The sequence below is a fragment of the Lasioglossum baleicum genome, chromosome 13 (genome assembly GCF_051020765.1).
Source record: "Lasioglossum baleicum chromosome 13, iyLasBale1, whole genome shotgun sequence".
NCBI lineage: Eukaryota > Metazoa > Arthropoda > Insecta > Hymenoptera > Halictidae > Lasioglossum > Lasioglossum baleicum.
Genome location: NC_134941.1, coordinates 8989113 through 9014874, shown reverse-complemented (window position 1 = coordinate 9014874; position 25762 = coordinate 8989113). Strand labels below are relative to the sequence as shown.

At 46.3% G+C, this 25762-nt stretch overlaps 1 protein-coding gene across 16 annotated transcripts in view; it reads left to right on the top strand.

Annotated features, from left to right (window-relative positions):
• The window catches only part of Dati (zinc finger protein datilografo), a 94231-nt gene extending 70694 nt beyond the window's left edge, over positions 1–23537 (top strand). For 4 of the 16 annotated variants that reach the window (XM_076436294.1, XM_076436293.1, XM_076436283.1 and 1 more), the window contains 10 exons: positions 1650–1843; positions 7166–7195; positions 15772–15931; positions 19854–20066; positions 20370–20492; positions 20778–20915; positions 21618–21818; positions 22464–22684; positions 22814–22967; positions 23265–23537. In XM_076436294.1, the coding sequence (XP_076292409.1) occupies positions 1650–1843; positions 7166–7195; positions 15772–15931; positions 19854–20066; positions 20370–20492; positions 20778–20915; positions 21618–21818; positions 22464–22684; positions 22814–22967; positions 23265–23386 (1556 nt within the window). In that variant the 3' untranslated portion in view covers positions 23387–23537. The remainder of the gene's footprint in view (positions 1–1649; positions 1844–7165; positions 7196–15771; positions 15932–19853; positions 20067–20369; positions 20493–20777; positions 20916–21617; positions 21819–22463; positions 22685–22813; positions 22968–23264) is intronic. The other 12 variants (XM_076436287.1, XM_076436281.1, XM_076436285.1 and 9 more) reach the window with 12 other exon arrangements.
• The last annotated feature ends 2225 nt before the right edge of the window (positions 23538–25762 follow it).

Sequence of the window (25762 nt, the reverse complement as noted above, 5' to 3'; positions counted from 1 at the left end):
AGGAACAGAAAGAACGAGGGTAAAAAGAGGACCGGCGAGGAATGTCGATATTAATAAAAGTTAAATTGAGCCAATCGCTGGCACGATGTTCCCCGTTCCCGGGACAGTGAGTAAAAACGCAATAAAAATTGCAAGGATCCGCGCAGCTCGTCCGTGGGATTGATTAATGGTCGCGGAAGATGGTATTACACCGTCGACGATCGTATCCGTAACGTTAATCGCGACTCCTCTAATAATCATACGATGGAAACTTTCCATAAATAATTTTACGCGATTAAGATCGTTTCCCGTGCGGGGCTCGTCTAACCTTCGATTTCGAATTCCGGCTGTCGAAATGGGAATCAACGTGTTATAAATTTCCAATTAAAAAACGACGGGGAAAAAGCAAAACCGAGGGAATTAAACGGTGTTGCGACATATGATGACGGAGATTATTAATGCACCGGCGACAGGAAGACACGGGGCGGAAGCAGCGAACGCATCCGTCGTTTTAAATCAGCCGGCGGGTTATACGGGTTGTTAAAACACCGGCTCTAATGGCCGTTTTAAAGCGAGTGGCATTTTTTACGCTCACCCCTAAATCTCGCCGGTGATACCTGTTGCTCGTCCCCCGGAAAAAAGTTGTCTCGGGCTCCCGTATCTCGAACACGCTGCTCTCTTTCTCTCTTCCTCTCGCTTTCTCTCTCTCTCTCGCTTTTTCCTCTCTTTTTCTCGTTTTACGTTCTCCCGTTCTCTCGCTGTTCCCCGGCTCTTCCGAGCCAACCACCCTATTAGTATTAAACGATCGCGATAAAAATTGCAGTCAGTCGTTTAGCCAGTCTCCGCATAATTTCGTGTAATTTTCACGTGTGAAACGGGAGGAATTAATTCCCCTTTTATCCACTTCGGTTTCCACTGGATCGGTTCGATCCGTTACCGTTCGTTCGCTGAACAGCGCACCGAGTGAATTTATTCAATTGAACGGGATTCGCGACTCTTTCGCGATCTTTTTATGCACGAACGCCGATACGCGAGAGAGCAGCGCACCCGTGATCCAAGCAAACGAGCAAGAAGCATTTAAGTCTTCATTCTTTATCGCGATATGGATTTTTGCATTAGTTTCACAGCGCTGCTTCGTATAGAGAAGGTTTTCAATTATCTTCTTACCGCGGATACGATTTTATGAGTTTATGCAATCAGTGTAATTGCGGTAATTAGGTGAACACGGTGGAAGAGATCGGAGACGGTTAATCGGCACGTGATGGAGATCGGGGCGATGCTTTTTCGAAAGTGTACTGTGCGAACTGATCCCTGTCGAGTGAATGAAGGAAACATAGATTAGGGAATTAATTGATGGCTTGATTGGCTTGACAGGCTCGAAAGAATTTAGAATGGAATTGTAATTTGTTGCCGAGGATTTTGTGCATTTAGTAAAGATACCAGTGGTGTGAATTATAGATACATGAATATTTGAAACATGCAGGAAATATTTCTACAGCTCCGCGAATTGTAAAAGAAATTAATCTGAAAAGAAATCCGTCATTTTGACGGTCTCGGTTCTAGCGTTAACGGTTCTCTCGAGAACCGATTCTGGTCACACCAGGACCCGAAAAACAATTGCGTTCAACTGTCCCATCGTCGTCTCATGAGACAAACATTTCTGTTTGCAGGTGAACGACCGTACAAGTGCCATCTACCGGATTGCGGGCGGGCGTTCATTCAGCTATCGAATTTGCAGCAGCACCTTCGGAATCACGACGCCCAGGTGGAACGGGCGAAGAACAGGCCGTTCCAATGCAACATCTGCGGCAAAGGCTTCGCCACAGAATCCAGCCTTCGTACCCACACGTCGAAGGTCAGTCATGTATGTACCAAATCCGACGTCCAACAACACCACCACCACCACCAACAACAACAACAACAACAACAACAACAGGCATTTTGGCTACATAACGCGGTGCTCGCACACGACAATATCGAAACAATCCGGAGAATCGGGTGTCTAGAAAATCTCGATCGGATACGGTTGTACACACGGTTGTGCGATCTGCGCACACATCGATCTCTATTCTCTATGCATCGTATTAACTCACTGTTGATCTTTTTTTTTTTATATACATACATATTGGTAATACCGTAATTCGCTAAAAAATTCTCCTAAAGCTAGAAAACGCTCTTCTTATCGGTCGTGCGTACGCCTAATAATAATAATTACACAATAACGTTTAACAGCGGGGCACGGAACAACGCGTTTCTCTGTATTCACACATGGTGGCGGGTGGGTCACGCTTCTCTCCGTGCGATCTGCAGATCCATTCCCTTCTCGATTGATAGGCATCCACTTTCAAACCCCCTCAAACTGTGCCGTTCCATAGCTTCGCTAAAAATCGGCAACCGACCAACAAAAGATAACTCTCTCGATGCACGGTGACCAGCAGAACTCGATGCACGGTGGCAAAATCGATCACGACAAAATTCGATAATGAACAATTCGAGAAAAAAGTAAAATAGATAAATTAACACCACCGTGCAGAGAGCTTCCGCATCCAGTTCGCAAGTGCAACGCGCGTTTCTCCGTCGCGGTCCCCGGTTCTCGCGGAAGAAGAGATTTCCTAACGGTAGCTTAGATCGTTCCTTGCTGGGCTCTTCGTGTAACGCTTCTGGGACTGCTTTTTGGTGGTTGTGGGACATCCGGCCCGGCTTCACTCTCACTTTCGAACGGGAGTTCGCAGAGCAAAGCTAGGGGGCACGATTCGAGTCGTCTAAACCTTTCTTAAAAGCGTGTACCATACATTCAAACCATCGGGGGACGTTCTAACAATCCCTGGACTTAACGAGACCCTAACGAACCTTGGTCTACCGAGACACCTTCTAGACCGAAGACGCGAATCTCCGTCAAAACATGAAAGACATGGTGGCTACAATGCGGAATCATGCAGTGGACAAAACGTGTTGATCCATCTAGCGACAGGCTCGATGAATAGGATGACTCCCGAAGCACCCCTGTGAGCATACGGTATAATATCAGGAGAAAAAAAGAGGAAGTGCATTGATAAATCGAGAGAGACGGAGAGCACGATGCCTCGGGGGATCGTCGAGGAAGAGGAAAAAACAGTTCGGATCTGGGAAAAAGATCGTTTAAGGCTTCTTGGAGTACGAGAGAGAGAGAGAGAAAGAGAGAGAGAGGGGGGTTTAATCGAATTCACCCCTTCCCGGATCGCTGGCGCTCGCTCGGGCACCGATTACCAGAGGAATCTTGTACCGTGGGGTGGTTTTTTGCCAGGGCTCGTCGTAGCAACTGAATTTCTCAACCCTTTCGCCGCGCCGGGCACATGTCTTGGCGAAAAAACGTGGGAAGGCATCTGTCGGGAGCCGTGTCCGTGACTCGGTCCTGCCGCGCCTTTTTCCTCCTCTCTCTCCCACCTCTCGGTCCTCTCCTTTCTTTCTTTCTTTCTTTCTTTCTTTCTTTCTGTCTCTACTACTTGCATCCTCGCGTTCTTCGGGGTTCGCGCGCGGTTCTTTCAGCTGACAAAACCACTGGGGAGACTCGGATCTTTTTGCCGAGGCCAATTAGGCCAGGCATGTTGCGTAACCAGTCGTAAACTTAACCTACCTTCGTCGAAGAGAGCCGGCGAAAGAGGAAGCGATAAAACGAACCGGGTCCGATTATCCATTAGCGTCGCGACGAACCAGAGCCGACGGCCGTGTCCAGACGCGGGGGCAAGCACACACGCATCGCGCGTTCCGTTTTCTCTCTTTCTCGTCCTGTGGGACCGTGTTAATCGAAAGTTTCATTAATTGGGAGCAATGGAAACTCCGAGGTTTTTAAGCGAGCGGGCGGAATCGCGCATACGCGGGAATCAGGTGCGTCTAGCGCGGCACGCGACCCGTAATCCGCGGGCAATAAATATCGTTCTTTCAGCGGCCGGCTCTCGGTCGGGGATCGTTTAATTGAAAGCTAATCCGCGGCTGAAAGCTCGCAACCTCTCTCACTCTCTCTCTCCCTCTCTCTCTCCCTCTCTCTCTCTTTCTGTCTCTCGGTTTTGCTGCGTCGATAAATCTCGCGTCTAGAATCTTGGGGTGTTCCGCGAGAGAGGATGAGAAGAAGAAGAAGAAGAAGAAGCAGAGAGAGAGAGAGAGAGGGGAGAGAAGACGAACTTCGAGGAGAAGGAAAAATCGCCGGTTAAAAGCGGATGAAAAGAAGCCGAGAGGAAGAAAGGCAACGAGGAGAGACGGGCCAGAAGATCTCGGCGATGGAGAGAAGTAATTAAAAGCCGCCAGCGCGACAGAAACAGAGTCCCGCTCTCGGAAATAAAATAAAACGAAACGAAACGAAACAAACGGAGGGCGGGAGAGAGAGGAAGACCGAGAGAGCCCATCTCGCGCCGGCTAATCGAATTTTCGCCGGGGCAGATTTCTTGAAATTGTTTTCGCTATTCCAGGCTATCTGCTAGCCGCCCCTCCTCTCCAAGCCCGTCCCCGTCCGTCCGTCGTCGTTGCTTCTTGAACCGGCCTCGCTCCGGCCTGATAGCTAATGGATCGTTCTGTTTAAAAAGAAAAAACCGCCCGTGACGGACGAGAGCGACCAGAGAGGAAGAGAGCAACAGAGAAGAGCAAGGAGAAAGGGGAAATGAAAGAGTTATACTGTGGGTCGAGGCCTGGCGTGTCGGCGAAACATTATCCCGGCCCGAGAAAGACAATACACTCCGAGCACAATATTATAATAGGCCGGAGCGTAAATGTATTATGGAGAACGATCGGGGAAGGGGAGGGGGATATAGCCAGCCATAGAAACTTGCGTTTCCTACCACCCCCCCAACCCCCTTTTCTTCAGACTCTCCTCTCTCCCCTTTTCAAGAGATCCTACCCCCATCGTGTTATATCCGCTGTAACACGCTTCTTGTACGAACTGTTACCCCTTTCTTTGTTCCGCGAAACGGTCGAACAACGTTTCTTCGGAGCGAGCCCGCGAACGAAACCCGCTTCCCGCGACCGAAGGACGACCTCGTTCGATAGTTCAGGACGGACTCGAGAAAGGAGATCCAGGACAGAATCGTTTCGACGTTGGTGCACGCGAGAACAAAGTCGTCGCAACAATTCCGCGGCAAAGTTTTTCTGGGATTGTATAATGCGCGACGCTCCGCGGAAAAGTCGCACCGACGAGATAAGATAAGACGCTCGATGGCGAATCGTCTATCGCTCGAGTGACCTATATGCTCGTCTCTTCCGAGCGCTAGTTTTTCGATCGATCGAGCCTGCTTCGACGCTTTGTCTTTACTCTGCGTTGCGATTTTTTCGGGGATTTTTGGGTACTTGAATGTTCTATACAACGTGCACTCGTTGATCTTATTCCCTGTTGGTACCATTTCTTTTAGTATTGTATAGAATGTAAAAGCATTCATTGTTCGTGCCATTTTGTAGAATGTAAAAACATTCATTGATTCATTATTCATGCTACCATTTTGTTGAGTATTGCGTAGACAGTCCATTCACTGATCTTATTCCTGTTGGTACCATTTTGTCGAGCATTATGTTAAATGTAAAAGCTGAATGGTTTTATTCTTGGTACCATTTTATTGAGTATTACATTTCATGTAAAAATTCGTGCTCATATTCGCGATGGTACCACCTTTACCATTATGTTGAACGTAAAAGCATTTATTGTTCTTGTTCTCGATGAGTACCATTTTGTTGAGTATTACGTAGAGTGTAAAATCATTAGGGATTTGTATCGAAGACTGCTCGTTTCGTATGCACCAATGAAGAAAGCACTGTCAATAAACTGCGAGAACGTTTCTTGTCCCGTATTCCGTTAAATTCAATGAGGTATGGTTTTTAAATGGGATGTTCTGGCATCTTCACAGTTCTCTTGATTCTATAAAATATTAACACTAAACTTTTTCTAAGATAGACTCAGTAATAAGATGTCAGAAAATTGTCTAGTTTCAGTAAAAAGAATTTTAAAAATTGCTTAATGAGAAATATAGAACTTCAGAATCCAAATTGACTAGTTGTACGAAATAAAGTGAAGATTCGAGAAATCATAAATGTCCAATAAAATATCAATGAATATTCAGACTTTTAAACAAATGTTAAATTTTCTTCTAAAAGATGATAGTTAACCAACCAAACAGAAGCGTCAAAAATCAACCAGAAGCAATCGAAATTTTTCACTAGAAATTCCCTGACACACAATACCAGTCCAACATTCCCAGACCTACAAGAAGACAGTCCAGCAAGTAAAAGCTAAAATTGAAACATCGATCGTTTCCGAGAGGTATACGACTCGCGGGGTGGTAAAAAGCTGAAAAAGCGTTCTCGCCGTTTATCGAACAGCCTAATAACGAGGTGTCGACCAATTAAGGAGAGAACAGAAGGGGGTTGAACGTCGAAAAAAAAAGAAAACCAGAAAAAAAGAAAGGAAATTCGGAGCACTGCGAACTCGTGGGTGGCTGGGTTTCTTCGGTGCTTCTGCCGCGTCTTTACCCACTTTCGCGTGGCGCGGAGCCTTCGTATTTATCTGTAGTTTAGCGGTACAAGGGTTGAATGTCGTGCAACACGATACGCAACCCCTTCTGCCGGCAGACTTTCTCGTACCTTCGACCTTCTTCCGACTCACCTCCGGGGGCCTTCTCCTTCCCCTTTTCACCCCGTTTCTACCCCCCGCACCCCCATCGAGCCCCTTCTACCCTCTTCTTAATTGCCCGAGCGCGCGGAGCCTCGGTAAAAACTCGTTAGCCATTAGATTTATTTTTCCTCGCCACGGGGATCTCGTTCCGTGTTCTAAAAACCGCCGCTGCTTTCTCTCTCATCGAGACGTTCTTTTTTTTTCCAAATTTTCACGTCGTCGTCGCGATCGAAAAAAAAACCAAAAAGAAGAGAACGAAAGATGTCAAAATTCGAAGGACTCAAAAAAAAAATAAAATGAGAAAAATTATTCTCTCACGTGTGTGTGAAACAAAAAAAAAATGTATATATGTCGACAAAAAGAAAAAGCACCCGTCGAACACGAAAAAAAAACGCTTGTTCCTCAAATTATCTATATTCCTCTCGTACGTGGGACGTTGGATGGGCATTAAAAAAACAAATGATGATTAAAAAATCATAGAAAAATGTCGAATGTTTCAAGACTACGAATTAATATGCAAATTGATCTCCATTTCATGCTGGTCTCTCTTTGTCGCAGTGTTCCAAGTACCCATGGCAACGATTAAAGGTAAAACGATCGGGTCAATAACGGCAGAGCCCATGGGAATTCCTTTCGGGTGTAATTTTCGATTTCTCGCTTTGCAAACTTTCGCCTTTCATGATCTTTTCCACGTAGATCTGTGCTCGTCCGTTCTCGGGAAAAGAGAAGCAGAACAAATAAAAGTGAACAGAAAGAAAAGTGAACGGGTCCTGCATCGATACATTCACCGAAATGACAAAAAAACAAAATCATATGAAACAGGATAAAATTCGAAGGAGAGTAGAAATAGGCGCCTCCACGTGTTTGGTATTTGGCATTCGCTCATTTAATTAATTGACTCCCTACCAACGTGTCCCCCTAGCCAGAGGTCTCGAAGGAGTCTTCACCGACCATAATCGAAACGATTCCGTGTTCACCGATCTTATCTCGGCCTGGAAACGTCGTGTTCGCGTTACTCGTGTTGCGCGCTGTTTATGGGCCCGTGAAGTACATAGTCCACTCGATTTTCACTCGCCGTGATTTTTTGTTATACCATCGCGGATCGCGGAACGCGAAAACTCACCCCTCGCGGAACATCGTCGCCTGGCGAATCTCCAGAAGGACTTCGTCGGTTTCGCCGCGTTAAAATAGAAAAGTGGGACGGCCTTACGTGGCGGCGCGCACACCATCCTCACAGAAGAAGAATTCTTTCGGCGAAAGGTTCTGGTAATTATACACGGCCGTCTGAAACCAAAAATTACAGCGGCTCCGTTATTTGTGGTCTTGCTATCGGAACTTTTCAAATAATTTTTGTAACATTGTAGAATTTTCATTTTTGCGCAAATTTTTAATGTATAAAGTACTGTGTAACATTGTTCGTCAAATGCCTCATTAACATCGGCCATCATTTCGGACACGTCCATCAGTATTCTATTCTAGTGCAGTAATATCAATAAATCAATAGAGCATCGAGTTTAATAAATAAATAATCCTCGTTTAGTCTATTAGAACGTTAAATTGCAGTCTGATAAGAATAACTCCGACGAAGGTCGTTTAAAGTTCAACTATTACACATCGTTGAACTTGTCTCTCTTGTGGCTCCAATGTTACAATAATAAACATATTACGAAAAAATTATAACCTCGAAATCTAGTCAAAGGGCAAGTGCAGAAGCATTGTTTTTCTCTCGTTCAGTGATTTTTACAAAAATTGAGCAGGCAATAAGCAAAGTTATCGAAAACATTGATTTTTCCGTAGTTCATAAAGCTTCAGGAAGCTCTTCAAGCTCGTAAAAATTGATTTATCCCGATCTGTATAATTACCAAAATTTTTCTATCGAAAGAAACGCGAATTATCCCCTCGTTCTCACCCCTCCCAGAAGCTCCGACATTTTTTCTTCTCGACCGGTGGCCCTATTAATTTTTTCACACAGAGACTCCGCCCCTGCGGGCCCTTTTTTCCACTCCCTCTCTTGGAAAGCAACCCTTGTCGCCTCGCTCTCGATCACCGAACACGGGCGAACCTAATGAAATCATTGCCGCGTACAAGGGTGGGAGATTTGCTGGCTATTGTCCGCGACACCCCATCGTTTCTTTTTCTCCCGGTCTCCCGACCGCTATTGGCGCAACATTGTTCCCGATTCAACCCTTTCCCGTTACGGTTCCATTTTTTTTTCTTTCTGATATTTTTATCGTGCCCGAGGCTGATCGGACACGCATAACGCGCGGATTACCAGCGCGTGACACGCCGGGGGATGAAAAAAAAAGAGAGTGAAATAATAATCGCGAAAGCGTCGGGCCGAGAAACCAAACACGATCAAAGAAATCGCGGATTATTTTCGCCAGTCGACCTACGGCGACACTTTTTTTCAACGGCGAACTATAATAACCGGATATCACCGTCGAAACCCTTCATTGTCGCCCGAGCAAACACGCAAGCCCAGTAAATCTTAAGCTGATCATTGTGAGACCTAACGAGGAGATTATTATTCATACAGAGCGCAAATTAAAATTATCGTCCATGATGCGTTTGGAAAAACTGCTGGAAATAGCATTGAAAAATTTTACCTAACAATTCAGACGATTGTGAACGTTGAACAATTGCTGGAAAAGTAGGAATGTGGAAAGTAAGAACAATATTGGTGCGAAGAATCGTTATACAAATTTAATCCTGGCGGTTAAAGGAACATGACTTGAAACGTCCCGTTCCAGGATCCTTCATCCGCAAATATCGACATAAATTGTTCAGGATTTCATCGAAGACGAGCTTCAATCTTTCAAAACGATCTGTCAAAAACGAATGGCATTATTCAGAAATCCGATAAGATATATTCCATTAAAATTGGAAGAATATTTTCCGGGTGCTATTTCTGTAAGGGGGTCTTAGTAATTATTAAGATCTTATATTTTGAAACACAATTCCGGATACGAATTTAAATTATAGAGAAAGAATCTCATCTAGAAAAAAATAAAAGAATATGAAATATCTCATCAAGAAAGAATTGAAAAAATAGAAGTAATCTCTCAGCCAGAAATAATTGAAAAAAAATAGAAAGAGTCTCACCTAGAAGCAATTGAAAGAATAGAAAAAATCTCATCTACCGAGAATTGAACAAAAATTGAAGAAAAAAATAGATGGTCGTTTTCTGCCGATAGGTGATGGAAAATGGCGTACAGAGGCGTTGTTCGGGACGCTTCGCGTGCGGAAAAGTCTCGGCAGTTCCGATTGTTAAAAATCGAAGACAATTCCGTGGGCCCGGTTGCGAAACTCGGGCGACGACGGTGGCGTCGTGGCCAAGGAGCGGAGGATAAAAGAGCAAAAAAAAAGACGGATATCTTTCGCGGACTTGGTTTGTTGTATGGCGCGAAGGTTGTCTGCCGGCGAGGCTCGCGGCCTCGTTGCGGCTAAAAGAGAGCCAAGGAAAGGAGACGGCTGGCAAAACCGGGGAAAAAAAGGAGAGAAATGACGGGAAAAGAATTGCGCGCCGCGAGAACGGCCTTCGGACTTTATCGCTTTTGCTCCGGAGAAAAGAGATGCTGTCTCGGTCCAAGGCAATTTTTGCCGAGCTTTTATCTGGTCACGGGGCCTGCCTGTAAACTGCGTTCGAAAGGAAAAAATACTGGTGAACGAACATTGCCAGAGGATTAGTTCCTGTACGTAGAAATTTAGATCTTTTCTGATTCTAATTCGCAATGGAGTAATAAATATTTAGTGGACTATTTTTCTCTTAAAATTAAATATTCTTAGTGTCTAGAAGAATTTTTGATATCATTTTGTGGGAATTTCTATCTGTTGCTAGTGTGGGCTAGTCCTGTAATTTAGTGTAAAAGTTTTATTGACAAATTTTCTTTAAGATCAAAAAATTTCAGTCCACTTGAGCAGCCAATTTTGTTATTGAGGTTCGAAAGGACTTAAGGGATTCAAATTTAGAATTCAACGTGGTTCATTATGTCAGGGATGTATTTTTGGGATTTTCTTGATTGGACAGCGTCAGGGAACATGCAGTGCTGTTTAAATGCGAGGCGGTTTCTTCGAACGTATTAATTTCCGGGGCAAAAGCGTGTTTCTCGATCTCCGAAGCTCGCGGGACAATTACACGCGAGCGAACTCCCTCGGGCCGATCAAAGATGGTCCCTTTCCGTGAACACAAAATGGCTCCATCGAGCCCAGCGTCACGCATCGGTTCGCGTGTGCTCACACCCACTTCCTTTTTATGCCACTCCCTGGCCCGAGACCGCTTCGAGCCGCTTCAAGAATCATCGAATAGAAAAACAACGATCGTGACCGTTCCGTACGTCGCCGTAAACAACAATGTCAGCCTTCCTCACACTGCCGTCAACCTCGCCCTAATGAAAACTGCGCAAAAACCGACGGACATCTCCATCTTCAGCAGAGGACAGAAGAAGCATACTGTCCCTTCTGTGAATGAACAAAATCTTCAATGAACTAGGAAAAGACAAAAACAGCTTCCTCAATCGTATATGTATAGTCGGTGAAAAATGCTGTAGACATTTTCATGTTTGGTAACTATTGAAGGGAACTGTCAGATGGTTAGCACTTAAACAATTACTCGGGAAGAGGATCTAAAGCCTGGAGAACGACCAGGGCAAAAATGACGGCTGAAACTGGAGAGACTATGACTCCCAGGAAACACTATACCCTGCCAGGCAGCTAAGAAGCAAGAAACGCATCAGTAACCGCTTTCTTTACATCCTCCTGAAATTTTCAAAGTAGTGTCTTCCACGTGGGCAAGCAGTTACCTTACCAGTGGTCTTTCCTACGACACTGAAGTAAATAAGACTTGAAAAGCTATAGACATTTGTACTACATACATGTTGAGTACCAACGAATCCTGTACTGTGATGTAAGGACAAGAATACAATAGCACGAAGGAAAAGACTTGGAAGATCTTTTCTATGATTTCCTATCATACTGAATAAAATAGGTAGCGTAAAGAGAAACGTCCTGTCTCCTATACAGTTAATTTACCAATGAATCTTTGCCAATGCTATGATACAGGAATAAAAGATCGGAGTGCCACCGACCAAAAGAAGTAGCATAAGACAAAAGACTTGAAAAGTCTTCCACGACACGTTAGCTACCACTACCTCTCAACAATGAGCAACCGAATAAAAGAACTAGCACAAGGAGAAGCTTGAATACTGTAGCCTCCGCGGTAAGACGGTTAGCTACCTCCAAACAAAAGAACTCTCGCGAAGACTGGAAAAACCAGGATGGCGGTACATCACGAGGAATCGTCATCGACACGGATGGAGTCGAGGGACCAGGAAGAGTCTCGAATTGGGGATAGAGAGAATGGTCGACCGGGCATCGTCCGCGCGGACTCTAGCCGAGAGATGAATCTGGTCACGGCGAATCATAAAGTCCCTTGGGGATTCGCCCACGCTGCATCCACTCTGGTGGAGAGAGCGTGCTCTGCCCGGAGAGAAAGAAGGAAGGAGAGGTTGCCGACGAAGAAGAAGGAGAAGAAGAAAACGGCAAACATAGCGAAGGAAAGAGAAAGAGAGGAAGAGGTCGGAGGAGAGAGGCGAGGTGAGGCCGAGAGTAGTAGAGGAGAAAGAGCGTAGAGAAAGAGAGAAAGACAGGGCAGGGGAGTAGAGCCGTGGTATTCGCGGTGCAAAAAGCGAGGATGCAGGCAAAAAAGGAAGAGTGCAGCGAAGAAACCGGTTTTTTCCAGTTGGGCCAGGTCGGGGCGTCGAACCTACGGACCGCAGCCTCCCTCCGAGAATAACTTGCATGCTGCAGCGGCGGCGGACGACGTCGACTTCAGCGTCTTCCTCGCCTGGTGCAAGCTTGCCGAGGTTGCCCCAGGTCCGGGAAGAAAGAAGAACGGCCCGGCCGAAAGGAGGAGGCCTGCGCCTTCAAAAGAATATCGCCTAACCCGTTGAAAGACGATCAACAAGAGAGAGAGAGAGAGAGAGAGAGAGATTCAGGATGGAACGTGGGCGTGGAAGAACAGAGGGCAAGGACCCCCTAAGAGCCCAGAATTTCGGTTCCTGTTTCCCCTCGGTGACGTCATTCGCTGGTTCTCCCGGGTCAAGGAAGTTCATCGTTGTCGAACAAAAGGCCGGGAAAAGAAACGGGCCTTGGCGCCGGTAAAATATACACCGGCCGGAATAAAAGAAACCGCGAAAACCTCGTGCGGCCTCGGAGTGGACGCGCATCGTTCAGGATGATGATCTCAGTTCGGCGTGGCGCGGAGCGACGCGCGAAAAACTGCGCGTGATCCAACGTCTGACGATTCCCGGAGGGGAGGTGCGACGGGGGTTGGCAGGGTCGCTAAAAATACATAGCAAAATGTTCGCGAAAGGGGAGAGAAGCGAAGCCCGCTTCTGCTTGGCAGCAAAGTGGAAAGCGAATCGAAAGAAGAAGACGATGAGGAAGAGAAGCGAGGAGGGAATTGGCCGGGCGAAAACGCGTGTAAGGTCGACGACGCCTGGTCTTATTTTAGGCTGGTGGTCCTGCCCGAGATTCGGCTTCTCTCCTTGGTTCGTTGATCGCCTCAACTCGGTCGCGGTTGTCCCAGGTCCGGGAAAAAAGAAGGGCACGAGTCGCCCTCCCTGGGAACCGGAGGAGAACGTCGACGCACAGAGATAGGAGAGCGAGAGAGGGGAGAGAGAGACTGACGAAAAAGGAAAAGAAGAGGACCGAGGATCGAGAAGAGGAAGAAAAAGGAGAAGAAGGATGCGTTGTATCGATGTCGGGGGCGGGGAGTTGGCAGGAAGAAGGGAATGAGGCGAGTGAAGACCCCAAAACTTTCGGGTCATTGCCGTCTGGTCTCGTTTTAGCCTTTCGTTACCTCCCACCCACCTCCTCCTACCTCCTTCTTCTTCTTTCCGTTCCTTCGTGGTTCTTTTTCTCGCCGTTTTAAGCACTCTTTTGAGCAAGGTTGGCCACCATGTTTTTCCTCCGCCGCGTGCCCCTGCCGCCTCTCTCGTGTGCGTATATAAAACCGACCTTCGTGCTCGCTCTCTTCTAACAGAAAGAACGAGAGAGAGAGGAGAGAGAGAGAGAGAGCGCGCGCGGCGCGATCGAGGCGAGGAGAAAAAGAGAATCTTGAAGGGAAACAGAGAGAGAGAGAGCGTGTTCGTCGTAGAGCAAAACGAAAACGGGTGGGTCGAAAAAATACGTACACGACGACCGCGAAACTGTTCCTTAAACACGAGGTCACGCACCAAAATGACGAAGACAGATACTATTCAATGAGGACGTCGAATTTCGTTTATATCACTTCATATTTTACCTGTTCAAACAATGGCCTTTGTTGCCGGCAAGTCGCGTCGGCTTTGACTAGACTTTTTCACGCTGCTTTCACGTATTTATCTAAAATACTCGAAATTGTAAATGAGTAACAATAGCAATGCGCAACAATAGCAACAGAGGCCATCAGTGATTGTGTCGTAGTAGCTAGTTTGTGATCTATGCTTTGCATTCCCGTTCAAATCGGCGAGGCCCGCCAAGATTGATCGGGTCCGTGGATCCAGCAGCTGCGCGAGATCTACCGCGCAGCAAATACAAATCTTTTCTCATGTGGTTCCCAATCGATCTTCGGGCCTTGCGCTTTTATACATTCGCCTGTCTGGGCTTCGCTTTCTCCTTCCTTCTGCCTTCCTCAAATTACACGTCCTTCCGTCATTTCACCATCTCTCACCGCCTAACACAAACGGATTAGTCGAACCTGTAACCAAACACTCGTCATTACTCCCTTGTGCTATGACGAGTACCGCTCCTGTTCCCATTCTGCACCTTCTATGCTTCACCTTTGCGTCCCTGAGAACGTTCATCTCGACTAACGCGGTAAATGAACATTATCAACTGAAAAACAGTCGATTATAGCTTCTTCTAATTTCATTGTGGTTTCAGAACGATGGACGTAGACTTTGATTTAGCCAAGTAGCTTTACTATCATTGGTCATGTGCCTTCTGCAGGAACCATTTGCAAGTTTTACAGTGGTTCTTATGGTTTTTCATTCAATTTTGTTTTGTAAAAAAAGAAATTAATCAAGTTTTACCAAGTCTTGTCATTTTTCGTTTTTCTACTTGCTTCTAAAGGGATCAAAAATTATTTACAAAGAATAATCTGGCTAGTACCACAGTTCTTACGGTTTTGATTAAATATGTATCTGTCTATTTACGTTTTTTTTTTACTAAAGGGAGCCTAAGGGATCAACCAAAAATCAGACGATCTTATGTTGAAGGTTGATCTCTCGTCTAAACTTTGCACCCTTAAATCCAGGGTTTAGATCCTGAGGATTAATTAACACTCGAGCAACCGAGGGTCAAGACCTACCTCCTCGCATTGCCAGTCACTGATCTTTTTCTATTGTGCTACTGAAATATTTTGTACAAAAGTACTGTCTATAAATTTCAATGAACGATGACATCATAAAAATTAGTTCAATCACTGCAAATCTTTGAAACAGGAATAGACAAAATACTATTTTAACATCCTCTTCAAAATAGAGTGACACTATATAGAGTGAAATATTCAAGTGAAATTTTAAATATGCAGAAAGTTTAAACCATTCAGTTTCGCTTTCATTAATTCAATTATTTTGAAATGGTTTCTTAGAACTAAGATAGTGTAGCTTCTTCCAATCTTGAGTTAGATCAATTTCATCCAATATAACCATTCATACAATACAATATCGAAGAGATAGAATCTACTCGTTATTACGTCTTCTACGAAAAACGGGGCCCGGCCGGTAGCTCGAGTGTTAACAAAATCCTGTTGGACCCTTCATGTCGAGATGTACTTGAGCATCCTCAATCCCGTAAGTTCCTGGACCAGACACTCGAGGTGAATTCCCTGTTGCAAACAGAGTAAAACAGAGATGAAAAGACAAAGATGAAAGTCGAGAGAGAAAAAGAAAAAGAAAAGCGAATAAAAAAAAGTAAATTTAGAAAGTAATAGTCCGTGGTGGCGGAGGCAAATCGGTGCCCTAACTCTCACTGGTCAATCGTGTTCTGTTCTGTGCGCTGCCTGTCCTGCGCTTCTGGTTCGCGACACTCTGCGGTGGTATTCTGTGGGTCGGCTGCTCTCTACCGGGTGCGCCGCGTGTGCCTGCTTCCGGTCTCTTCTTCTTCCGGCCCCCGCAAAAAAGGAGTTGCAACAGCGTGTTGTGTTCCAGCAACACGCCACTCTGATCGGCGGCCCGAACGCAACCAGCTGCCCTGTCTGCCACAAACTCTTCCTCAGCGGCGAGGCTCTTATGGAGCACATGAAGCACACCCACAAGGACCCGAATGCCTCCGGCGTTGCCAGTAAGTATCTACGGATAATCGAGCACCCTCGATTCATCGTCCGTGTCATTCTTTCTTTCTCCGTTGCTTCTGTTTCTTGTTTCTCTTGTTTCTCGTTCCGAATCCAGAGTGTACACTGGGGGGGAACCGTACACCTGTCTATCGCGTGGCTCTCTTCTAGGCCCGGCCGATCGCCGATGCGCTTTGTAATTACTGGTTATTCAGAGACAATAGATCAATCGGAAATTATAGATTTTCGGGGATCTCGTACGACTTGATATACCGACCACCCCTGTGGCCGTCCGCGGTGCTATTACGTTGATTAAGGGCCCCGATTCTTGTATCCAGTAGTCCGAAAGGGATGATTTGAAACAAATTGAAAAAAAAGTCTGTTAGACTATCATGTGATTTTATGAAGAGAGGAATAAGAGTGGACCTCGTGCACTGTTCAGGAAATTGAGTTTATTCTTAACGTTCCATTCTGAAGAAATTAGTTCCGAATAGAAATTTACTCGGGTGTTTTATTTCGGAAAATGTTAACCAGTCAAATTAGTCTCGGAAACAATGATCAGTAAACGGTACCAAAGGATATAGAGCACGGTGATCCACGGGCCGACGCACTAACGCTATAACACGCCTAACGGGGCGCGCTTTGGGTCTTTTCGGGGACGGCGAGGAGGACACCAATCGGAGACCTTGAGAACCGAATGGTTCAGTCGCTATGGCACACAGAAACTAAAGAAAAAGTCTGATGGCTAGAAGAATACCTGGGGTATTCGACGACGATTGGTTCCTCCTCGACGGGTCACCGACTTCCGCCGGGTAAGCTCCATTCGTCTAACACTACCTAACAGCTAACGAGCGGGCCGTAGGGTTTCTCGCGCGGATTCCTTCGTGGAGAAAGAAAGAACGGAGATAGACGTAACGAGGGTGCCTTAATTGCGCGAGTAAGTCTAAAAACAGAGTGAGAGACACGAACGAATGTAAGAGAGAGAGCGCGAGAGTGAGGGGGAGAGAGTGAGATTGAACGAGAGGGAGAGCAAAAGGCAGAGCAAATGGAGACAGCGAGAAAGAGAGTGAGAAAGTGGTGGAACAACCGCTCATCGGGAGACACGAACGAGGGGTGGTTCGTCCTTATAGTCTTTAAGTACGTTTCACGTCCCCACCCCCCACCCCACCTAAGAAACTTGCTTTGGCGCGGGCGATATGCACACATTGTCCTGTCACTTCTTCGTATATACTCTGTTGTTGCGCTGGAAAACGGGAAAAGGGGTGTATCACAGGTAGAGCGCACTCACCGACTAATACTTTGCGTACACTACTGGCTAATATGTATAATATTATGGACGGGCTGTTGTGCGACTCGTTGCGTGCTCGCCTAAACGGCGATCTCGCGAGAAAGCGGTAATGCCTTTATACATGTGAAAGAGATGTACGCCATATTTCTGCGAAATTCATCCTCGTTCACAGGATGCAACTCTTCAAGTACCCAGAAACTAAATAACGTGATGCGCGATTTTATTTGTCGATCAGACAATGTGCGTTTGCGTTAAGCTATTGACAAAACTTTCTAGTTAATTATTTTGTTCGTGAAACTGTAGCAAAAGATTCTCGACTTTGTGCTGATTCAAACGAGACCAAACACGACATAATTCCGTTCATATTTAATTGTTTAATCCACGATATAATAGAACCTCTATTATTCGAACCGATGATGTCTACCATATATGTGTTTCATTGAAGAATTCTCTATATGTTTCTCAAATAAACAGTTCAGTCTAGAAATAGAGGGTCCACCGTATTGCGCGGATTAAGTAGGCAAATACAATCGAAATTGTATCGTGTTTGTACTCGTTTCAATCAGAGATGAGTCACGAATATGATAACGACAGCTTCACAACAAAACGATTAAAAACAAAAGAGTTTTGTCACTAAATTAGCAGTATTGATCCAACGGTGTTTAATTTACTATTCTTTTCTACGTTCGACGTTAACAAGAAGAAATCAATGAACACTATCTGTACACGATATGACAATACAAAGTCCGAAGTTTTCACATGTATCGAGGCACTACTGTAGTCAAGAGCGGAGAACGGAATTCGTTCGTAGAGAACTCCTTTTCCAGGGGGTTTGGCTTTGAAAATGTGTTTAATACACGTGTCAGTGAGCGAACTGACAGGCATACCGGGTCAGACAAATATTTTTTGATCGATAGCAATTCAATTTAACCCTCCGGCTATCTTGCAAGTTCAATAATATTGCTACTCGAATCGATAACGCGAAACAAACGACGGACGCAGTCCTCGTGTTCGCGTTCGCGGATGTACGCTCTAAATATTGATCAGAGAATTAACAACTTTCCCGTAAACATTGACCCGTGTGTACGAAAATTTTTAAAGTCAACCGAGTCCCCGGGGAGCTTACTGAAATTTCGTTCTCCGGTTTCTGATTTATCTTTTCACGTGGAATCCGCTGGTTGAACGGTCGCGCTATCACGCGTCGCACGACAGCCTGTACATGCAATATATCGTATATGTATATGCGTACAAGCTTATATATGTATACTGTATATTTAAGCGTACCGGTGCTTGAGTAAGGGTGGTGTTCTCGTTCTCGTTTTGTGCGTGTTCTGTCAAGTGTGTGGGCCTGTATACATACGCGTACGCGTAGAATGCGTGCGCGTATTGATCTTAGAGAATTCATATTAGATAGACGTACAGAGAAGAACAATCGACAAAGACAGCGAACTCTATCTGTCGCGCGGGTGTCCCGTTTTTTCGAACGCGTCGTCTCGTTTCCTCCATCGTCTTCTAACCAGACGAGACAGCCAGCTAGATGTGCCGGGGTGAGAAACGTCTACACCTGGCGTTTCATTCAGAGTTCTTCTCTATCGAACACGGCCGTTCATTGACAACAACCCTCGGCAGAGGAAAGGTATACAGAGAGAAACAGTCGTACTCTCAAGGAATTAGACAGAGAGCAAGTAGAACCACGTGGGTCCTGACGAAAGTGCGGGAAATAGAGAAGAGAAAGACCTGGAAGAGGATAGACGGAGGTAGAACCGAAGGAGAAGCGAGGAAACGGCTAGATCGAATGTAAAAGATCGAACTGTCAAAGAGTGTATAGAGAAGGGGAGAGAAATGAGAAACGGATGTCTGATCTAGAGGTCGGTCTGCTCGGCGAGATGAGACGGAACGAGAGAAGTGAGGCTGCGGGAGAGGAACGTTGTCGATGATAAGAGAGAACGAACGAAATAAACGATATATAGCAACAATAGACGTAGAGCGATAATGTAGAAAAGATTAGAGAGCTTCGTCGTCGAGAACTTTTCTTTGTGCGTCTATGAGCGTGCGTGCGTGCGTGCGCGCGCGCGCGTACGTGCGTGTGCATCTTGGGTTTTTGGGCCGACGACCTCGCTCGTGAAAGGGAGCCAGCAAACGGCAGAAGCAGCTCGCGGTGCGTCCGAGGTCAGTGCTCTCCTCTGGTCCTCGGCTATCCGTGTCTGCAAGGATTCTCCCTTCGCCTTCGAGGTCGACCGGAATGTCGACGTACGTACACGCGCGTGTGTACCCGCGAATGCGTGAGAAATAAGGTGGAGGAGGAAGAGGGAGGAGGAGGAGATGGAATGAAGATGAAGAGATTCTTTAGAAAAAAAAAAAAGATAGATAGAAGTATATATATACCGAAAAAAAGAGAAGAATGATTAAACGAGACACGATTTTTTGAGAGCGAGAGAGAGAGAGAGGGAGAGAGAGAGATACATGATATATATGGTGATGATATGATATGATATGATATATGATATGATATGATATGATTATGATATATTATATATGATATATGATATATCTATATATATATATATATGGAGGCGGTGGCTTTCGTTCTCCTTGGGAAGCTTTATCCTGCTTAGCATTGACCTTGAAATTGTGTCGCCCTATTGTTCCCTCCGCTGACTGCACAACCTCCGTTGCCGGGGTTTACCTAGCGAAGCGACGGACCGCCAACCACCCGTGTCCAGTGTGCGGAAAACACTACGTCAACGAGGGTAGTCTTAGGAAGCACCTGGCCTGTCATCCTGAGACCAGTCAGCTTAGCTCAAGCCTCAGGATGTGGCCGTGCTCGGTGTGCCAAGCCGTCTTCACTCATGAGAGCGGTAAGTATATCCTCCTTCTTTGCTGCAAAACGATGCTGAGATACATATACGATAAATCTATTATTCTCGTTCATCTACTATCAATATAATTTCATCATATTCTTCTTCTACTACTTCTTCTTCTTCTTCTACTACCAGTTACTTTTGCATTTGTTTCTTCCTTTATATATGTCGTACAATATCGTTTCGTTTCGATTTTTCTGAATGTCCGGGTTCTAATCCGTTTACTATTAATTGTTACCTGTCGCCCGACGTATTGACCATAACGAACTCTATCGAGATCGCCTCTGCTTTGCTGTTAAGGTTTGTTGAGTCACATGGAGCACATGAGAATGGACCCGAAACACCAGTTCGCCGCGCAGTACGTTTTAAGCCGCGCGGCCGCCGAGAGGCGGGAGAGGGAGATCCTCGCGTCTTCGAGTTTAGGTAACGAACAACCACAGTCGTCCAAACAAACAAACAAACAATAAAAAAAAAACAAACAAACGAATAACATAAGCAAACTATTCTATATATGTATATATACATATGTATATGACAAAACACCGCCTACGTATATATATGTAACCTGCATATACGAGAGAGCGTGTGATCGAAAGTAGCGTGTAGGCTAGATCCTAGCACCGCTCGTTGTGTATATTGTACAATATTATTACAATCGTTACCGATAAGCACGAACGATGATCATAACGAGGTTCTGGTGTCCGGCAGGTGCGGGATTGGGTGTGTTGGGAAGCCAAACAGGCGGACCTCAAAATTTGCAACAACCACCGATGTGTCCGTCGCCGTCGGCTCACTCGGACAGCAGCAGTGGAAACGGAAGACTATCGTCGGCCGGTAGTGAACCTGGTACGCTCCGATCTTGTTCCTCCGTCTTCTTGCAAACGGTCGTCAGTGGAATGATCGTTAGAGTGCCCGTTGACAGTCTTAGTAGTAACGACTATCCTTAAAAAAAAACGATACACCTAAGAAAGCGTATATATTTCTCCTCCCCACCGAATCACAGAAATCACAATAGACCAAACGCGCAAACACCCTCCAACACATCATCAAACTTCATACAAACATACACGCAAACACACACACACACACACATACACAGCAGAGACGGAAACATAATCTCAAACATGCACACATATACCACACGTTCGTTGTAATGTATCAAAGAAACTGATGTGACCCACACACACGACGAGCTCAGGCCAGCCAACGCCAGCGATTGTAGCAAACGTGTTAATATATACACACTGATTATTATCTGGAGAGTATAAAAAATAAAGCATCTACGAATTCTTGTGTGAGTAATTCCCGTACATCATGGACGAACGTCTCTGGTTTCGTTTGTTGTATAAGAACGTCTCTTCTTCTTCTACTTCTACTACCGCTTCTTCTCTTCTACATTTTTTGTGAACTACCGAACACAGATGAGATGATGACCACCCGTGAAAATGCCGTTCTTAGCGATGTAGTTTAGCGCCCACTAAAATAAAAGAAAAGAAATACTCGCGTACGCCCGACGACTGATCGGCCCGCGTATATTAACGGGAGCAGACTTTTGCGCAGGTACCGGTCTGCTGAACAACAACAACAATAACAACAATAACAACATGGCGTCGCCGGGACCGAGCGGCAACAAGCTCAGCGAGATGCTGCGTGCGGGCAGCCAACCGGGCACGGCGCAACAGTACCACGACGAGATGCAATCGCAGCAGCAACGCATGGCAGTGATGGCAGCCGCGGTCGCGTCAGCGGGTAAGAATCGTTTTGGCAGTATCCTCGTTGACAGTCGAAACATCGACACCGTTCGTGCACGGCGTGTGTTCAACGCTGAACAACTATAGTCTCGTTGTTGCTATTAAGAATCAACATACAAATTTCAACTTAAGAATCGAGGATCAAGAATGGATCTGCTCGTCGGATCCATCGGGATTTAGCACTCACTGTACACCGTTCAAGGACGTCGATACCGCTTATCGTGTGTCGCGCTACGCTCGCTAGCATCAGCGGACTCGTTCCAATTATTTTGCCGATAAACCACGTTTGATTTACAATTATGTTGTTTTTCCCCGGCAAGGATTTTTCTTATCTGCTCGAGCACGGCCCGCGTAGATCGCAAATACATCGCGGCGCTAGTTCGGCGACGCGAATGATAATGCTCGAGCGTCTTCGCCAGCGATAAATTGATCAAAGGGAATTATACTTGGGATTGAGAGGGAGAAAGAACTGCTTTGGAGATACTGTTGTGGCGTCAGTTCATCCATTTTTAGAGACACTTTAACGAGAGTAGCTTCCCATGTAACAAAAGTAGCGCCCTGATCCAGGAAAGCTGTCTCCCAAATCTGTTCATGTTCAAAGTTCCCAACCTAATCGAAGACAAATTGTTATCATGTCCGGCAGGTTTGCAAAATTCGGTATCGCCGAACCTATCGCCGGTGGACATGGCGTCCCTGGCGGCGGCGATGAGGATGGGCAACAACGGTGACATGAGCGGGGGCGCGCAAGGATCGACGGGACCGCAACAACAGGGAGTGCAAGCAACCGGACCAGAACAGACGCTGAGGATGCACCAGGCGGAAGCCTTGTTGCGTTCTCAAGCGGAAGCCGCGCTAAGACTGGCTGTAAGTGAACACGCTCCATTCTCTCGCTCTCTGTATCCAAGCTGACGCTTGATCAAACAAAGATCTAGACGCCTGAAGCTGCTCTGAAACGTTCTAGCTAAAGGGACAGTGTGTTACGTTTTGCTGCAGGTAACGCAGGCGGCAGCAGCGGCCGCGAGTTCTGCGGTCGGCGGAGACGTGAGACATCACTTGGGACAGCATAACGGAGGTAGCACTTCCGGCATGCCTGGACATCACACGAACCAACAGATGTCCCAACAAGACACCTTACCATCGGACCTTGGTGAGTGCGGATCGCGTCAACTAGGCTCATCCGTTAGTCTATCCTCTATATTTGGATCGATAGACAAGTGGATCAATCTCCAAGCATCATAGATCGTCTTAGGACCTGAGGGTGTTTAAACCCTATACTTGGTCCAATAGACAAGCGAATTCCTGGCAATCTGTAGATGCATCTTTTACACTCTCAGAGTTAAATTATAGTCAATGAAACATCTCAAAGGATCCAATGCTCTAAATTTCATTTGGTTCCCTAACTTCCTCAAAGTTCCAGGAAATGACTGGTGTCTTTCTTTCTCAGGGGAAGCGCTGCGACTGCAGGAGCAACGGCTAGAGCAGGCGCTGAGGCTTCACGGGGACCCGCGTGCGCTGAGTTTCACCTTACAGCACGTGGTCAACCAGCAGAACAATCAGCAACCCTGAAAGTTCAGTTACTACTGAGACGAGTGGACCCCTTGGACGTCCGAGCAGACGAGCTTGCAGCAGCAAGCTGAACGCCTGAACCAGCAGTCGCTGCAAACCAGCGAGCGACCTGCATCCATCGGCGATCAGCAGCAGCAAGCGTCGTCCAGCATTGGTCTTCATCACCATCAACAGCAGCAGCAGCAACAGCAGCAACAACAACAGCAGCAACAGCAGCAGCAGCAGCATCCTGAAGGCCGCGGCGTCAAGAGGAAGGCCGACGATATGATCGGTAACTCTGACAAGGTCTAAATGAACAGTCGCACAGGGACGATCAACCATGTTCAACAATCGTTGATGGTCCTGCCATGTGCGTCGTTCGTAGGCGTCCAAGTGTGGTCAACCGCGCAATCACTCACTTCTCAGCAGTACAAGTTAGAATCTTTCGAAATGAACGGCGAGGTCTCGGAAAGTCTTCTTTTCCAAGATCTCCCGGGAGTTGAAGCCCGGCCACGTTCGGCCAAATCGTCGTGGCCGATCCAACGGTGAACCTGATCCAGGAGAATCACAAACAGACTTCATACGTATCTAGAAATCCGTTAGACGGTGCGTGGCGAGGGTTGCCGCGGTGACGATGGTCTTCTAGCGCAGCGGGGCGCTTACGTAGCACCGCTGATCACGTTGTTCCTACTTCGGTCCTGGCTCTAGAGTTCCTAGAACGACGCACTGTCCGCTCGCCTGTGGAGCCTGTTCGATCCTAGATCCTCACCTTGGATCATCATCGAACCACGCTTCCAGTCGGTCGACGCGTTTTTTGCTCCGACACGTCGTTCTTTTCGAATTCTCAGGACGCGTTGTCACCGCGAGCAGCCTGCCACCCCTGAGACGTGCCATAATGTTAATGAATCGCGACTGCTTAACTGACGCGCAGCCGGTTGCCACGTGTCCCGGTTTCATCCCGGGATCGTGCCACCCTGCTCGACGCAAGGTACTATGGTTTTTTTAGTACAAGGGCCGAGATAACGGGCCGCGGTGACCCGGGGCCCGGTTCTGACGTTTCGTAGCCGTGGCGCAACCCGGCCCGCGGTCCCAGGCCCAACAAACTAATCTATATACATATATACATACCTACGAAACCAGTTTAAGGTCCCCCTAATCTTAGCTCCCGTAACGTTTAAGGCAGACACACACACCGGAGAACACGCGTCTGAGACGTGCGTAAACGCGGTCCACAAAACGGCGGCTGTCGTAAGCAAGCCGCGACAACGCGAATAAAAATAAACAGAGTAAAAAGTCCCCTTCCTCGTTTAATCGAACGCGATTAACGAATCGGAAGTAAAAAGACGATTGGTCTGACAAAGAAAACGGGGGAGCGGTCGGATTGAACCCCGCCACCCCCGGATTAGTGATACATTGTACACACAAAGTGAAGAGACAACAAAAACAAACTCCTCCCGAGGAGGACAGTGCATACACGTATCTCTGAACGAACACGTATATATACATACACAAGCGAATATATATACATATATATATATAGAGATGTATATGTATACATACTGAAGTGCACACACATTACACAGAATAATGATTACACTACACACACGCAAAACATACACACACTAATATACGGCGAAACTTACTCGAGACGTAAGGATTAATAGAAATGCGCGCAACTTGTGCTGGTCGTCAGCACGGAAACTATTAGCTCGTAAGCGGACAAACAAAATATAATTATTACAAACAGTTATATTATATATATTATATATACATACAGAGAGTCTGGAGTGTATGATGAAGAGAGACAAAAAGGAGGAAGAAAATTTTTAGGAGGGGAGCGGCGAGGTCGACGGGAAAAATAGAGACAACGGCCTGGCCGCTACGCGCCCCTCCCCGTTGTACACGTGCACAGTTTTCGAAGTTTCGCGGTTGTGTCGATGGGAGAACAGCCGCGGGAATGTACATGAGAGAGAAAGAGAGAGAGCGCGAGAGAAGAAACGAGTGAAAGGGTTACTAGAGCAAATGGGAGCGGCCCTTTCCTCGCGAGACAGCGTCGAACACGGCGTTTTCGCGAAAACGCTCGGCGAGTTCGCGCTAGCTCGCGCGGTGGGCCGCTGTAAGAGCGAGGAAAATCACATGGAGAGAAGAATCGACGAAGAGAACTGAAGATGCACAGAGAGTAAGAGAGAAATAAAAAAACTAAATGCTAAATATTATATATATTATATATATATATAAATATTATAAATAATAAATATAGGGTCTATGAGACTAGGATATAAATTAGGCGAAAAAGAGGATATTCGAGCGAGTGTGATCGCGTGCCCATGCAGTTGTACACGATCCCAAGCAACCGTCGACGAGACAGACAGGGAGAAGAAGATGAAGAAAGCAATC